Here is a 15,847-nt window from a genome sequence, read left to right as displayed (position 1 = left end):
TTCTTCGTCGCAACATGGTTAACATCGAACGCAACACGTACACAAGCACGAACGTTTCTATAAAAATTATTTAGTTCTGTGACTCGTTAATTTACTAAAGAGAGTCGTGTAACTAAAATTGTATTTATCGAATGGTTTTACGATGGACGAATATACAGAGGAAATATAGTTAAAACGCGTAAACAGATTGTTCGATTCGCATTCCGTGCAATGCAGTGGTATGCAACGCCATGCATCCTGTGTAATGTTGCTCATTCAAATTTCTTATAAACATATAAAAATCCGCGGTTTAGTAATCTTATATTTCAATTGAAAATCGCTTTAGGGAATATCCGACTCAAGTTGTGATATAATTTTCCATATTATATCGCAAGTAATGGCGTCTGTCAAAGGGACCTGTAATGTACAATGCATTAACGAGTTTGCAACAGCTGCCACGATTATTAACTATCTCGTAACTATATCAACGAAGTTGATATTAAAGCAATTAAGATCGTAACAAAAAGAGAGAGACAGAGAGAAGCAGAGAAAAAGATAGAGAGAGAGAGAGAGAGAGAGAGAGATAGACAGACAGACAAGCAGACAGAAAGAGAGTAATGAAAGAGAAGAACTCAGCAATTCTTTTTTGCCAGCAGTACGATCGATTCGATTTATTTCGTTGAAGTTCTTCTCGTTCTTTGCCAACGTCGGGTCGTATCGGTTCGTTGCTACGAACGATGTTGTTACACGCGATTATCTCGATTTTCCTGAAATGCAACCGGGAACAATTACATAACCAGAGAAACATTACTCGAGTGACCGCACGATGAAACGTGCCAGCGGCAATTAAACTGCGTTTAAGGCCAGGCACGTGGAAAATGAACGAGGGGATGACCGATCGCAATTGCTGTTGTCAGGAAAGCATTGTTGTAGGCAGATTCCCCGAATACCATCCTCCGGTTGAGTATCTCCTTCCCGATCGGCGTTTCTCGTTCGCTTGCTTGCGAAGCTCTGCTTGCTCGTCTCACGATTTACCCTTCACGACGCGACACGGCGAACGCTCTCTTTTCCATTCCACGAGCACAATGGATCGTGAATCTTCGACAGATCGGTCAAGATGTCGAGCGAGGAAATCTTGCGTCGAACTTAAATCAGATTGTAGAGTACGGTAAATAAGATGACGTTGCGCGCGTCCTTTTTCGCTGTAATTGTACCTCCTTCGACGGCTATCGTACTATCTCAACTATGTTGCGTTCTTTTGTTTGTCATTGGTAGAAATGCACGTGAGAACGTAGATCGACACAAAAGTTCATCAAATATTGAAGGTAAAGAACAGTGGCTGAAATTTTCCATACAATTTCCACTGTATCTTTTGGTAAAATCTGCTTTTGCCAGGACAGTATCACGCGCAAACTTGTCATTAGAATAGGAATAGTTGTAAGATGTTACGAGAAAGTATAATGGATTTATGAAGATTTCGATCATTGGGCATAATGTTACTGCTAATTGATTGGTGATATTTACACGAGTTGATCGGATTTGAAAATTGTGGGAAGACAATCGTACGATTAGCGGATTCGATGCCGCAGCATAAATCTGTTGGTCAGCGTGATTCTATTACAGTGGTTAATAAACTGACAGGTCAGTTAATGGTTGAATTTATGGCATGACCTGTCCCTTGCTTAACGAAGTTAACGAGGTTTGGGATAATGGCCGCTACGTGCTATTTTATTATCTCGTGGATAGCAACAATAATGTTCTATAGAGTAAATTTGAAAGAAACTTATAAAGTTATTTTTCAGAGTCATTAATTTTACACGGAATTTTCTTCTATACAAGGAACGATTATCTTGTAACGTATACTACAATTTTTCATGTATCTCGTATTTCTGAAATTTAAAGGATGATACTCTCTCTCTTTCTCTCTTTCTCTCTCTCTATTTTGTTAGTTAACTTAAAGGTAGTGTCGCTGATCACACCACAAATCACGCATTCTCGTTACCATTTTACACACATACGATCGTCTCTACTATGAAACAAAGGCAATAGCAGTCTTCGATGACAGATTACACGTAGGGATATGGCGTTATCACCGTCATGTGATTGACGATGCTGCTTTTGAGTTAACTAGCTGGAGAATCATTCTGTACGTCACGAATATATTTACAAGCATGTCTTTTAACATTAATAGATTAAAGATTATAGATAATAGATAATATATAATAGATAATATATTATATATTATATATAATATATATATAATATATATATAATATATATATAATATAGATAATATAAATAATAGATAATAGATTATAGATAATAGATAAAAGATTTTCATGCATTTCTAGAAAATCTGAAGATGCAAAAATGCATAAAATGCATATAATGCGCAAAAGTATATAAAATACCCACGGTATGGTATTCGTTATGATATTTAATAGGCAAAACAATTCTCTATCTTTTTAATTATATTCCTAAGAATATGAATTTGCATAAATATCCGCGGTTTAAACGTTACTATATACATACATAAGTATTTGGATAATTCTTACAAAACAAGTTGGTAATCATTTTACAGAGGGTTAAAAAATAGATTAGTAAAAGTTCAGTAGTGAAACGAGCTTCGTTGGTGAAGAATATATGTGCGAGTAATTTTTTAACAGATAATCTAACTCTATAATTTAACTAATATAAAGCAATCTCGTTAGAAAGGTAAAAAGTGCCGCTTCTGATTATTAATTTTCGCACTCCGATAAAATTCACAATACTGTTCCTTCATGTCGATCAAATAATGACGCGAGGAATGTAATTGGAAAATATATTATAAGATAAATAATTTAAACTGCCCGACAAATGTCATTCGATTTACGTAATTTTAATTCCAATTTCGGATAGAATAAATATTTAAACGTTAATGTTATACCATGGTGTGGTTACAGTACGTTAAACAAATTAATGGAATGATTATCTTTGCGGAACAAACATACATAAATTCTAGATAATAGAGCTCTCCATAATTATAGCTACATGATAGAATACATCGATATAATAACTCAAACCAATCTCCGCGTAGCCTGTTTACCGTCAAACTCGTTTTAATTAAATTCCAAAGTTCGGAGTACAATTTCATTGATAAACCACAAACTTCTCATCTCTTGACATATTCGCAATTTTTTAGGCTTCAAACGTACCTTTCGTTTCAACGCTTTGTCAACATTTCGGTTCACTTCTTTCACGGCACACCTGACAACTAACAGCACGATTCAAGAGAAAATCACATCTAATTATTATGAAAGTTTTGAAATCTGAATTTTCTATCTGCTAATCATGAATTAACACAGAGAGAGAGAGAGAGAGAGAGAGAGAGAGAGAGAGAGAGAGAGAGAGAGAGAGAGAGAGAAACCCGCAATCTTCTCGGTGGGTTAGTAATTGTCTTTACCAACTGACGATTAGACAGCAATTAATTCTTTCCCAATCAGCGTAAGTGGTAAAAAAAAAAAAGTTGTGGACAAGGTTGTATATTCGCGCATTGTCACGATACACGCAATCCCTTTACAGAGGCTACACACGTGCGTTGGTGAAATCGATCACAACTGTCCGTTCCCGTGCTTTTCACAAGGACAAGCAGAATTCCAGGAACGTCCGATCCTCGTCGCTGGACAACGAAACGAACTCGTCGATCAATCGGCACGCTAATGGCGGAATTCGGCCATCGCCACTCGATGCACTTCGTGCAAATTGTATTTGAAGGTACGTCAAGCACCGTTTGGATTCGCAGTTGCCAAATTCTACATTGGCTTTTGATTACACACCGAAGACGTCACTGGAACACCACTCCGCTCATCCGGCCCCGTTAGTTCTTTTCCGTCATTATCGACGTGATGCCGTTTTAACTTCAACGCGTTCACCGCCAAAGCCGTATTTTCACAGATCTTCTAATGGTGTTCCATGATAAAGAAATCGAGTGGGAACTTTTGTCATTGTTGACTTTAATTTTTCAGCGTTGGAAAAACTGCACGGAACAAAAAGAGAAAGAAAGAGAGAGAAGAGAGAGAGAGAGAGAGAGAGAGAGAGAGAGAGAGAGAGAGAGAGAGAGAGAGAGTTAAAACGAGGGATTATTGCGACACTCTTTTTACGCGATGTTGAATGCAGCGTTGAGAAACTAAGCAGAGGCCGTAGTACTTACTTTTATGTATCTGCTCTTTTTACTATTCAGATTTAAGTCGTTGCAAACAGTACGTATTATGCTGTATACTTTCGTATATTGCTTGGCTTAGATACAATTCAGTTCGCTTTTAGATCAAAAGTTTTGTAAATGCCTTCGTTTAGTTCAAATTTTATTCGATTAGCATCTTTGCGGTGAAATTCATCCTTTTAGATGATTAAACTTATTCTATGTATCCAATACTTTTATTCTCTGTATATCATATAGTTCGAGTCTATATTTTATGATCTTTAGTAATATACTATGTATATTACGTATCAAAATTTCTGCTCTCCCGTGTTTTCACAAACGTTTGTAGTACTTTTTGTAAATTTTTGCAAATTCTCTTTGCTGGTTGTTAAAAAGCGCGACATAGTAATAAACGCATTTAAACGAGTAATCGTTTTTTACTTGTTCGACAACTGATCCTACGATTTCAAACGCGAAACAGTTTTACAATATGTGCTCTGTACGTGAATCGTATGGATGTATTTTATTCGATATTCTCACGTTTTTAAAAATACGAAGAATCTAACATGACTGATTGATTCGATGAATGATTCTCGCACCCATACCTGTTCGCACGTCTTTAATCCTATCGCGGACCTTGTTTTATTTTATTTCTTTTTCTGGTTTTTGATAGTTCATATATAAGGACTATAAGTAGCCAGAAGTATAAGGTGTTATTGGCTCCTTTAAAAATTCAGTTAATTTTATTATTTATTTCTATTTTATTATGCTAGTCTGTTTCACTAAAAATTATGGTCATTCAGTCTGGAACTTTTTAAAAACGTTAAAATCATAATATTGTAAGGAGAATTTTCTCCTTACTTGAGTATCGCTCGTAGAAATGTGGGCCACTTAACGTTTCTGACGGATAATCGTAAAAATCTCCATTTTATATAAAGGGAAACACGTCAAAACAGACGCGAAAGAGCGATAAAAAAAAAAAGAAAAATAATAATAAAACAATAAGAAAAATCGGAAGAGTCCCATAATTTTGGAAAAATTTTGTTTCTTCCGAAGAATCGTATTTCTTCGAATATAAATTGCCATTTTATCACAGAGATACGATAACTATAAAATAAAATACATTAATGAGACATTATGAATCGTACAGTTTTGTACCATAAATTTTTCATAAAATTACAAACAAGAAAGATCATGTTTTACCAGAGGAAAAACTATGTCGGTTTAGTCATACTCTATAACATTTCTGGTTTTTAACTGACAAATGGGTCAGCTGTCCAAGCTTTTATTTCGTAAAATCCTATCCAGGTCGGTATAACAGGTATTCGTTGAATTTCACAATTTTTATGACTTTCATGATTTTGTCTGCAGTACAAACACGTGCCTGGAACGTATCTCTTCCAATGAATATCGCACAAGTGGCACATGAGAGCGATGTTTGAAAAGCGAAGCTACCAAGAATACGTACAGATATTAGTATGACTAAGTGGCAGCTATAAGTACTATGTGCTCAGGAGCAGGTATACCAAGATAAGTCTACAAACGTACAGTGCATGACGATTGAGGGTTATAAAGGACAGCTCCGAGATAAGTTTCAGAGGGTATTTTGAGCACACAATTATTTGCGTGACTGATATTTAGAGATTCGTTTGTATTGGATGGTAGCGTTATTTTGTTATATATATAATATCGTGAAATTTTTAGCGGCCAGACATTGTCGTTATATTCCATGGGATTAAATAAGAGACAGATGTTATACAGATATAGGTAGTTTTAAAGCTTTATTTTAAATAAAAAGCTTTTATTTAGATTAAAAAGTTATGAAAACAATATGAAACACAAAGGGAACTTAATAGCAGACTCGCGGTTACTGTGATATCGTGTAAGAACGGATAAGCGATATTTGCGTTCACTCTGTTTATGCAAACGTAACTAATTCTGCATCTCAAAATGGCGAATTCGTTGAAACGAAACAAGATAGAAATGAAATTCGTGAGGGGTAATAAATTCTATTTTCGGCCGCTGTCAATCTTGTATTGTCAAGAACCGTGAACATTTCGAGATGAAGAATTAGTTACGTTTGCATAAACAGAGTGAACGTAAATATCGTTGGTGTATTCCTGTATTATATCGCAGTAACCGTGAGTTTGCTACCGTTCCCTCCGTATTTCATATCTCTGCCATAACTTTTTAATGAAGTTTTCAACGACTTACGTTCATGTAAATTTTTTTTCTTATTTCGACCATAACACATATCGACAACGTTTGGCAGTTAAAATCCTGGACACCATATGTATACAGGGTGTTCCGTCTATCTCGTCCACTTTGATATTTTCGTTACTTTTGCAGAAACAAAAGTATGTACGAGCAAAAAGCTTTTCAGTTTGCAACGATAAATATCGTGATTCGCGTTTGTTCTCTTCAAGATCACTTCTTTTTCTTTTTCGATTTCCATGAACATCGATAATTTCTCAACAATAACGAGATAATTTTCATCGTCGTATCGTTGTAAGCTAATAAAAGAACGAATTTCAACGTACAGATATGTTGAAATGATCTTGAGTTGACACAGTATGTCGGCAACGATATAACGTAAGATAGTAAACAGAAACTTACTCGTTCGCTGTGTCCGATACAACCGGCGAATGATACAAGTTCAAATCCTGGAACACCACTTGGACTCGTTCCTTTCCCCGTCCCTGGAAGTCGTATGTACAGTGCGTCCTCGGTGGATAAGGTTTCGGATATCCTGGTGACATGACTATCCCTGTTTTCGTCGAATCACTGTTGAAAACGATATCGCACAGTGACGCTAAAAAAAAAAAACAAGATAACAAAGCACGTTACGTGTGGATACAACGAAATGCAAGATTGTTAAGCGTCTCTTTGACTTTTTTCATATAGTTATCAAACCTTGATCGAGTTCCAAACGCAGGAGAATTAAAAAAAAAGAAAAAAAAAGAGAAACGAATATTACTAGTAGACTACCCAATGACCTTGACATATGTCGTCAAGGATAGTGAGTAACCCCCAGAAGATTTCAGCCATTGTTCGTTATCGTTTAAAAAATCATTAACGAAATAAGATTTGTAAAAAACAACGTATGCTATACATATACGTATCATAAAGAAACACTGTACGCATTGCTCGCTCGCTTCCACTCGCTCGTAAAAATCTAGTTCAACCCGATACCAATTCCACACGTGAGTGAAACGGGCGAGCCATTTTTAAGAAAAAAAGTTTTTTCGCCGAAAATCGGCCCCCCTACGCTCGTATGTAGAATTGGTATTGGGTTGAACTAGATTTTTACGAGCGTGCGAGCAACGCGTGCGGCGTTTCTTTGAAATAAAAACTGGCAAACGTGACTGTCGTGTGGGCTATGTGCGTGTTCGCAGTCGCATATATTTACGCATAGGTAGAATGCGATAAAAGTAGTAATAATTTTGTTAATAGATTATTGAAGAATAACGAGCGATGGCTAGAGACTTCAGCAGATTGTTCAGCACAGTGTCCTTGACAACATATGTCAAGGTCAGTGGGTTCTATTTGGTCAAGATTCGCCACTAGTTGCATCATTATGTGAATATTTCGTAATTGTACGATGCAGCGAAGCAATTAATAATTATATATGAAATAATAGCAGTTGTCCAGGTCTTGTCACATTCCACCAACCCTTCTTTTACGCGCAAAAATCTCATAATTAAACTGTATTCTCTCTCCATATACATATAAGTTAAAATACGTACGTCTATATGTCAGGTAAATGGTTCTATATAGCTCGATTTATCCGCACTTAAATTGGCACGAATATTTCTCATCATCCCTCTACAACCCCCTCTTAACTTACACCCGAGAAATTATTTTTGTGCAGCAGCTCAATAATTTTCAACAATTTTAAGAGAACATGCGAAGAATCAATTTTCCTCGTACGATGGTGTGAGTGTTTCTGAATGGCTTGAAAATTTATCGCAGAAATATTAGTTGAAAAGCTCAGCCTCTCAAAAGCCCGAGCAACGCCGGGCACACGCAGCTAGTAATTAGTAATAACGATGCAAAAATCCAAGATCATTGGAGCTGGCTTCTCTTTTATTAACATTCGCCGTGAAACCTAGTGTTTAATGAAATGAAAATTACGAGGTATGATTGTTTTAATGCGAATTCTTTGCACAAAGAATTCTCTCGAAATGTTTGCGAGATAGCTGCCGATAAGTTGTCTCGCGGCAACGCTCGCGATTTTAATTAATTGGCTTCATGTTAATTACCAGATACAAAGAGTATTAATTTATTGTCCTTTTAGTTCATTGGCTTGTTTGCGTAATTAGTTGGCCACGCAGGGCATGTAACATAAATGCTTCAAAGGTAACGAATTATACGCATGATGATGGCGTAAAATCTGTTTTGATAGCAAATGTAAAATTTCGTCACTCAGCCTCGTATTTAACAGACTCGACGAAACATTTTCACCTTATTCAACGATTTGAACATGGATTTTACATTTGCGATTAGAATATGGAAAAAGAGTTACACGTAATCGTGGAATAAAGCTATCTCTTCGTTCGTCTTTATTATCTTTCTTCGGTTTCTATCTGTCTGGTTCCTATCGCGTCTCTTCCGTTTCTTATGTTAAGACGTTACGCCGTGTTCGTCAAATCGGCATAAGAAAAAATGAGATTATAAAAGATAAAAAGGTTGTAAGGATGTTCTTGAATGCTTGAAATCCAAAAGATACGATACGACAAGGATTTACTGCATGAGAAGTAAAAAAGTGAAGTGATATGTACGATGGCTTATGAATTTTGTATGAGTGTTTGAATCACAGTCTCACGAACGTATATCTGGATATCGTTCTCGAGATTATTAGCATATCGAAAATATTGTTCATAGTGGCACATTCCTCGTTAAGACGACTTCAGTTGCTTTTTATTTCTTTGCAGCGGCGCTACACTTCCAACAGTTTGAATAACAGCGTGATATACGCGATGAGACAAATTTTTCAAAGAATTCGCAAAGAATTAAGGTACATGAAGCTCCTAGTAAACCGATGATATGAAGAGCGTTATTATGTTATGACAAATAACTTTCAGCGATGCTATAGCTTATCACAGAATATCACGATTCGATCATTTAGCTCTCTATTAATATTGATTGCAGTGCAATATCTCCGCTTCAATTTAACATATCTCCGCTACGATTTACGTCAAAATTATGTATTTTAATAACGTGAAGCTGACGAAGAAAATTAAGACATAATATATTGATACGTGATGTTTATTGATGTGTCTGCTCGTAGAACCTGATTTATTTGACAATGATTATAGCTAAATAGGATACATATATTCGAGCATTAAATCGTAGTTTAAAACATTGACTTATTTTAGTACGATCATATTGCCGAATTGAAATTGGTGTAAGTTATTCTTTAAGCCGATTGAAATAAATTTCTTTCTTTTAACTATTTGAACGTATAGAAAATTCGAAAAATTATATCACCTTCTTACTAATGTACATTGAAAAGAAACAGACCTGTTTCGTGATTTATTATGTGCATAATTGAACTTTTAATTATAATTCTACTCCTCTTTAATTTTCAAGCTTTTATGCTTATTGCATTTGATTTATTAAATACTTGAAGAGGGATTTTCGTGTGACAACAATAAAAGCAAGTGACTTTTATGATTTTTTTTTAAACTAACTACCGCTGATTATGTGGAACTCTTTGGACTGTACGTAGATAGTCTCCAAGTGTAAATGCAATTTGTTTATTTCACTTCTTCTTATTGTTTATTGTATATTGTATATGCCTTGTGATTATGTTTGACGAAATGTCATTTGACATTGTCGGCGTGTAGTACAACATCCGTTCATAATCATCGAAATGTAAAAGTTAAGGAATTTTCTTAAAGTTTGATAGATTATTCTACGATTGAACCTATGTTTGAGAGGAAACCGTGAAAAATTGAAGTTCTAACGTTTCGAAAAATATTTATCTTTTTCGGCAGGTAAATTGAATTTATATTATCCAAAAAGGCATTATAAATAAATAACGGAATAAAAATTTGAGGTTTGATCCATGAACGGAAATTTATAACAAAGTGAATGAGTTTCGTTTGAAATTGATTGATTAATTACTTTTTCAATTATCGTACACGCCAGTTTAGGAAGTTGATAAACAATCGGAACAATTTAAATAAAAAATTACATTTCTACTTCTATTTAGTATTACAATTTAGTAGTACTTGCTTCAAACAAAAATTCATCAAAATCACTTGTTTCTCTTGTTGTTAAATGTTGTTGTTAAATCAAAAGTTTAGATATCTACTGTTGAGGTTATTAGATGTATGTAAACGAAGGAACGCGTGGATAAATTGTGAGATAGAAAATATATTTTAAATACTGAAGTGTAAATACAAATCGGAATATAATCGAGCTGATCCAGATCCGCACGCCAGCAGTGTTACCCTATGACTGAAAACCCTGAAGCCAACGTTGCCTGTGTACAGTTTATGGTCTGCTTTCGACCCAGTCTTTTGTCTATACGTTGTCGATGGCTTCAGTGCTTGAGAAAACTAAAAGACTAGATCTAGAGTTTTCTTAGAAGTGACGACCACTTCAACATCTACTATATATTAAGCAATTCACAAGCATCGATATCAAACCTTATAAAAATGTAATTGCAATTAAATACAAATTACAATTATAATTAAATGTAAATTAAAAATCTATGTACTGCTACTACCTGAATTGTTCTAACATTGTATATTATCTTTATATTGTTATGTATCAAAAGCTGTTACAAAATAAACGAAGATATTTTTACATCCGTTCGTAAATTCTTCGATAACTGGGTTAGCAAGCGGCAACCTCGTAGACTTGCTGCGATTACGGTGCCGTTTCACTTCGTTAGTGGCCAATTTCCGCGGAAACGGCAGATTACATAAGCGAGAAACGAGCAATGCGACCGAATCCGCAGCGGTCAACAAACGCGAGCGTTGTCGAGCGATTCGTTAAATCGTACAATACTCCGCGGCGAAGGAAATTAATGAGCTGGTTGGGGTCTCCGCTTTAGTCAGAAAAATACAAGGAAATGCCTGGGCCACGACAAGTACCCGCCCTAATTGAATAATCGTGCCGCGCCGGTAACAGCTATGCGATTCGCCAATTTTAATTCACTTTCGACGTTAATGTGGTTTCTATTTAACGATAGGAAAGACCCGTACCGAAATTAACGCGCACCTTTTCCACATTTAACTCGGCGAAGCTAGTATAATTCAATAATTTTCACCAGCCGAATTTTCTACACGGTTTCAACCGGCTGCCTGATATACTGTATGATTCATAAATACGCATCTATATATCTTAGACGAATGTAAATACTTGAGACGAGTGTATTCGAGACGAGTCTACGTTTTAAAATAAGTCAAAATTGTGGCGAACTTACACTATTGTTCCTAAGTACACGGACACTTTGTTCGATTCATATCAACGATATACGAATAATTAATAATATATAATATGAATATAATATGAACGAATACGATATTCACTACCTTCCTGCGAAACCAATGGTTGTGTATCATACGAGATATTATTTGTTTATTTAAAACCTTATTGTTACGTCGGCCGATTCTCTACCTGGACCAGGCGTCGCATCGCGAGCGGGATGGCAACCATATATCTGCACATCCTTATTGCGTACCCTAAAGAATCTCAAGGACCGACCATAAATCTTAGAAAATTCCAACTAAAGTTTTTCAGATCGAACAAAGATCTTTTCTACGAAAGCATTTTCTAAGATCTCTGGTTTGTATCCGGAAAATACTTGAAAATTAGTTTTTTTCACACGTGCGATGCTTCCTACCACCAACTTTCTATCGAGGGCGGCTACGACCCCTCCTAGTTCACCAACAATCGTAATGGCCAATAGAAACAATGTCTATTACCCTCACTTTCCTGGCCAAAAACTGTCATCAACGAATCCGATGATCCCGTGCGTTAGACACACCCTTTCCTAGCTCTCCTCTGACACAGCATCGTCACTCTCAGGTAGTCCATTTTCGTCGTCCGAACAGTCAATAAGTCTACCACGGTTCTACCTTCAAATCAATCCGTTTGTAAAGTCTAACTATCTCATCGAGAGATATCGTCAAATCGGGTCATATTTTCTGTAACGCATTAACTGTACTCATCGTCAAATACTTGTGACGCTCATAATATTGTGTGATATATCGTTGAATATATACGTCATATTAACCTGTTAACACAACGTTGATTTCAATTAACCACCCCTGTTATCCTAATCGAAATACGGGGAATGACTATTTCGCGGCGTCGATTAGCCGAATCGTAGCGAGAATTTACGCCTCTCGCTGACGCGTTTTCCTCGCGACCGCGTCTCTCCGCGAACGGTCGTAACACTTATCAATGGTACATATTACTCATCGGGTGTTAAGCGATCTTAAATATCACTACTAGAATCATTCACGACAGTCCCCATTATCAATTCTGGATCTGTCCTGTTTTGCGATCAAGTTTTCAGGACAGAAGAAGAAAGAAAAGACAATATCGTATAAAAGTACCGCTTTTGAGCGGCTTAACACTTTGACTACCACATTGGTCATACTGGCCACGGTTTCTCCTGTGACGCCGCGGTGATCATTGGTGACCGGAGCGCTTGAACTTCTTACAATTGTAAAAATTGTATGAAAATTGACAGTTAGGGCATTTTGAATATAACCGATAAATAGAAGATACTTTGAAATAAAAAGTGCCCCATCGAACAATTAAACATTTTTATTAGAACATCAATAAAAGAAAAAAAAAAAAAAAGAATGAGAACAAATCTCGCATCTAACGGTGCACTGTGTTTGCATCCATATCTTTGAGGGGTAATCTACGAATATTATTCTAAACATACCTTAGAAGATAATCGTAAATGCTGCTTTATAATCATATAATTGAAATTAGAATTGTGCACATACCTTACTATTATATATAGAATGAGCAAATATTGTTTATTAATATCTTCTACACGTTTCAACAATATATTCTGGACGTTTTGCTTACGACGAAATAACAAATGCGAATGGTTCGTTGCAATAAACGAAGCCTTGTTATAATATGTCGCTGTCAACTGTTAGAAAAGCGCTACGGTAGTCACCTGTGACCATCAATAAAATAAATGGTCCATTGGGGAAGAATGTTGTCTTACATCGTCAATTTATTATTATTTTGCCATTATATGCTTTGAATAATAAAAATACTCCCGTGGCGTCCCGAGGGAAACATGTGATCTCGGCATGGCAGTCAAAATGTTAAATTCAATTATAAACTGTAATTTTAACAATGTAAATGTGACAGAAAATATTGTATGGCTACATGGTACCGTCGCGCTACTTGTGCCAAAACCACTTTCCAATAGAAATTCCTTGTTTATTGAGAATATACATATGTAATATATATTTTCTTGGGCAATAAACGTTATATATATAACCATTATCAATTCTGAAAGAGCCTTCTCTATTTTATGTCCATGCATCGACAGCTAACCGAACTGACGATAACGTAATGTTCGTCCTTTCTGAAACATGGACGTGCATTTGTAAATCACGCTAAATAGAAGCTGTATAGAAGTCGCCAAAAATATGGTAGATTGGTAAAATGCGAAAAATTCAGAGTGAAGAAGGAGAACGTATAGAAAAGCGGAAGAATGTTGAGCAAGTAAAGCTGTTTACCCGTGCATTCATTATTTAAGTCCTCTGAGGGAACCGCGGCAGCAGCTTATCGACTTTTGAACACCGCTTATACGGCAAGTCAAATAACGGGAATGAGCAAAGAGGTGCGCGATAGGAGCGGGGTAAACGTTTTAATTTGCATTCATGAGCCGTCCTCTCAAAATTCTTAGGAGGCCACCAAGTATTCCAAGTGCGTCTCTCCGGTTATATCCAAAGGGCGAATTCACTTATGACGATCGATGCGTCTGCTTACTTGGAAAGAATATGGCCCGGTTAGCCTAATGTATTCGTTGAGTAGCCGATGCAGACGGCAGATCTGAATCAGGGGACAAGAAAGCATTTTATATCGAGAAGTTAACAATCGGAAACGAACGGTCTATCGATTGCTTCGACGAAGATCGACTGCTTTATTTTCAGACTATTGTTGCAACGAAGAGAAGAGAAGGAGGTTCTTCGGCTTCCTCCCTTTATCGAACTCGTAAATGCTCCAAGAATTATATATCATTAAGCGTTTTTATTTTCTGATTATGTACGAAGAATGAACGAAGTACGAGAACTCATTGAATTATTAGTTGAAGGAATCCTATCGACAATCGCGCTGTTCATTATACGAATTTCCTTATAAATAGACTACGGATTTTCGTGCATTTATAATGAATTTAAAGGTGCAGCGATCCAGAGAATGCAAATGAAAAGGGGGTAGTACTCGTCGTAATTTTTAGTAGCCGAAACAGAGTACCACGCAAGTTCCATTTCCTTAGTTCTCTTCACGAAGATACGATACTACATAAAAATCCGCAGCTTATTTATGTCACGTTTTATTCTGAAACGAGGTATAAAAGAGGGAAATGCATGTCACAAAAAAATCTGAAAATGTTCTAGTGTAATGTAAATCTGTTTTGACATTTTTGTCATTTCGGCAAAGAAAGAACAAACAGACAAAATACGCAAAGTGTAAAAATGTAAACACGGAGGAGCTGCAAATCCCAAATTCCAAATTGATACAAACAAATATATATATATGTACAGTGTGCGTTTCGTTTATCATAGATTTTTTGATACGGAAGCAAGAAAAAATGTAAAGTAGTACGCTTTTGTTCTTCGTAAGTTTGATAAAATTAATTTACATTAAGGTAATGGTTTCCGGACTGATAGTCCAAGCTGAAGTATTCAACACTTTAATATAGTTTATAAGGTCTACGATGTATACAGCCTAGAAGCTATAGTCTTGTTGCTTAGGCTGTATGTTCATTAAATGGATATGCTAAATAAGCTTGGCATGTAACATGGAGGTCCATTGCAATTTGTACAATTATGTAAGGGTAATTCCGTGATAGAACGTAGTTACTGTTAATTGTATTCAAAAGAACTTTTATTAACGCTCTGCTCATAACACGCAACCCGTATTGTTCCAACGCAGTATCCGTACTTTGATTAATTATACGAATTAAATTTTTCCTATTTATTACAGATTTATTCATGAAAGTCGTGCGGCTCACGTGTTCGATCGTATATTAATATCGGGTTATTTACTATACGGATTTACGAGTAATATTTAAGTGCTTCTGTTTTCAAACGGATTCACGTATATCCTATTTTGAAAAGCTTTTCATTTGGATATTTTTGACTTTACTACATTATATCTGATCCTTATTAACACGCGCATACACGTATCGCTAATATAAAAAACACCAGGTATATGTACAGCGACCCTCGAGAATTTCCAATTTTCTCGGAAATGTTAATAAACGACCTACAACATTTGCTTTAGCCTTCAATTCCACGGTATCTTTTGTTTAATAATATGGTTTTCTGCTCGCAAGAAAACCATACTCTAAAAGGTATGACAGCTTTATGAACACGGTAATTTCGGATCCTGTTGTGTTCTTTCCGTCATTTTCGACCGAACCGTGTTTTTCTGTCGTTAAAAGCTTCTCTAAATTTAAGAAGAACGTCGTGT

General features: G+C 36.0%; 1 protein-coding gene across 2 annotated transcripts in view; it reads right to left on the bottom strand.

Moving 5' to 3' along the window:
* Sol1 overlaps positions 1 to 15,847 on the bottom strand; it is a 531,756-nt gene that overhangs the window by 61,524 nt on the left and 454,385 nt on the right. For both annotated transcript variants that reach the window (XM_072010125.1, XM_072010126.1), the window contains exon 9: positions 6,773 to 6,968. In XM_072010125.1, coding sequence (XP_071866226.1) covers positions 6,773 to 6,968 — 196 coding nt within the window. The remainder of the gene's footprint in view (positions 1 to 6,772; positions 6,969 to 15,847) is intronic.

The sequence above is a fragment of the Bombus fervidus genome, chromosome 9 (genome assembly GCF_041682495.2).
Source record: "Bombus fervidus isolate BK054 chromosome 9, iyBomFerv1, whole genome shotgun sequence".
Lineage (NCBI taxonomy): Eukaryota > Metazoa > Arthropoda > Insecta > Hymenoptera > Apidae > Bombus > Bombus fervidus.
Note: the sequence above shows the minus strand (reverse complement) of the source record. Positions and strands in the feature narration are given on the sequence as shown.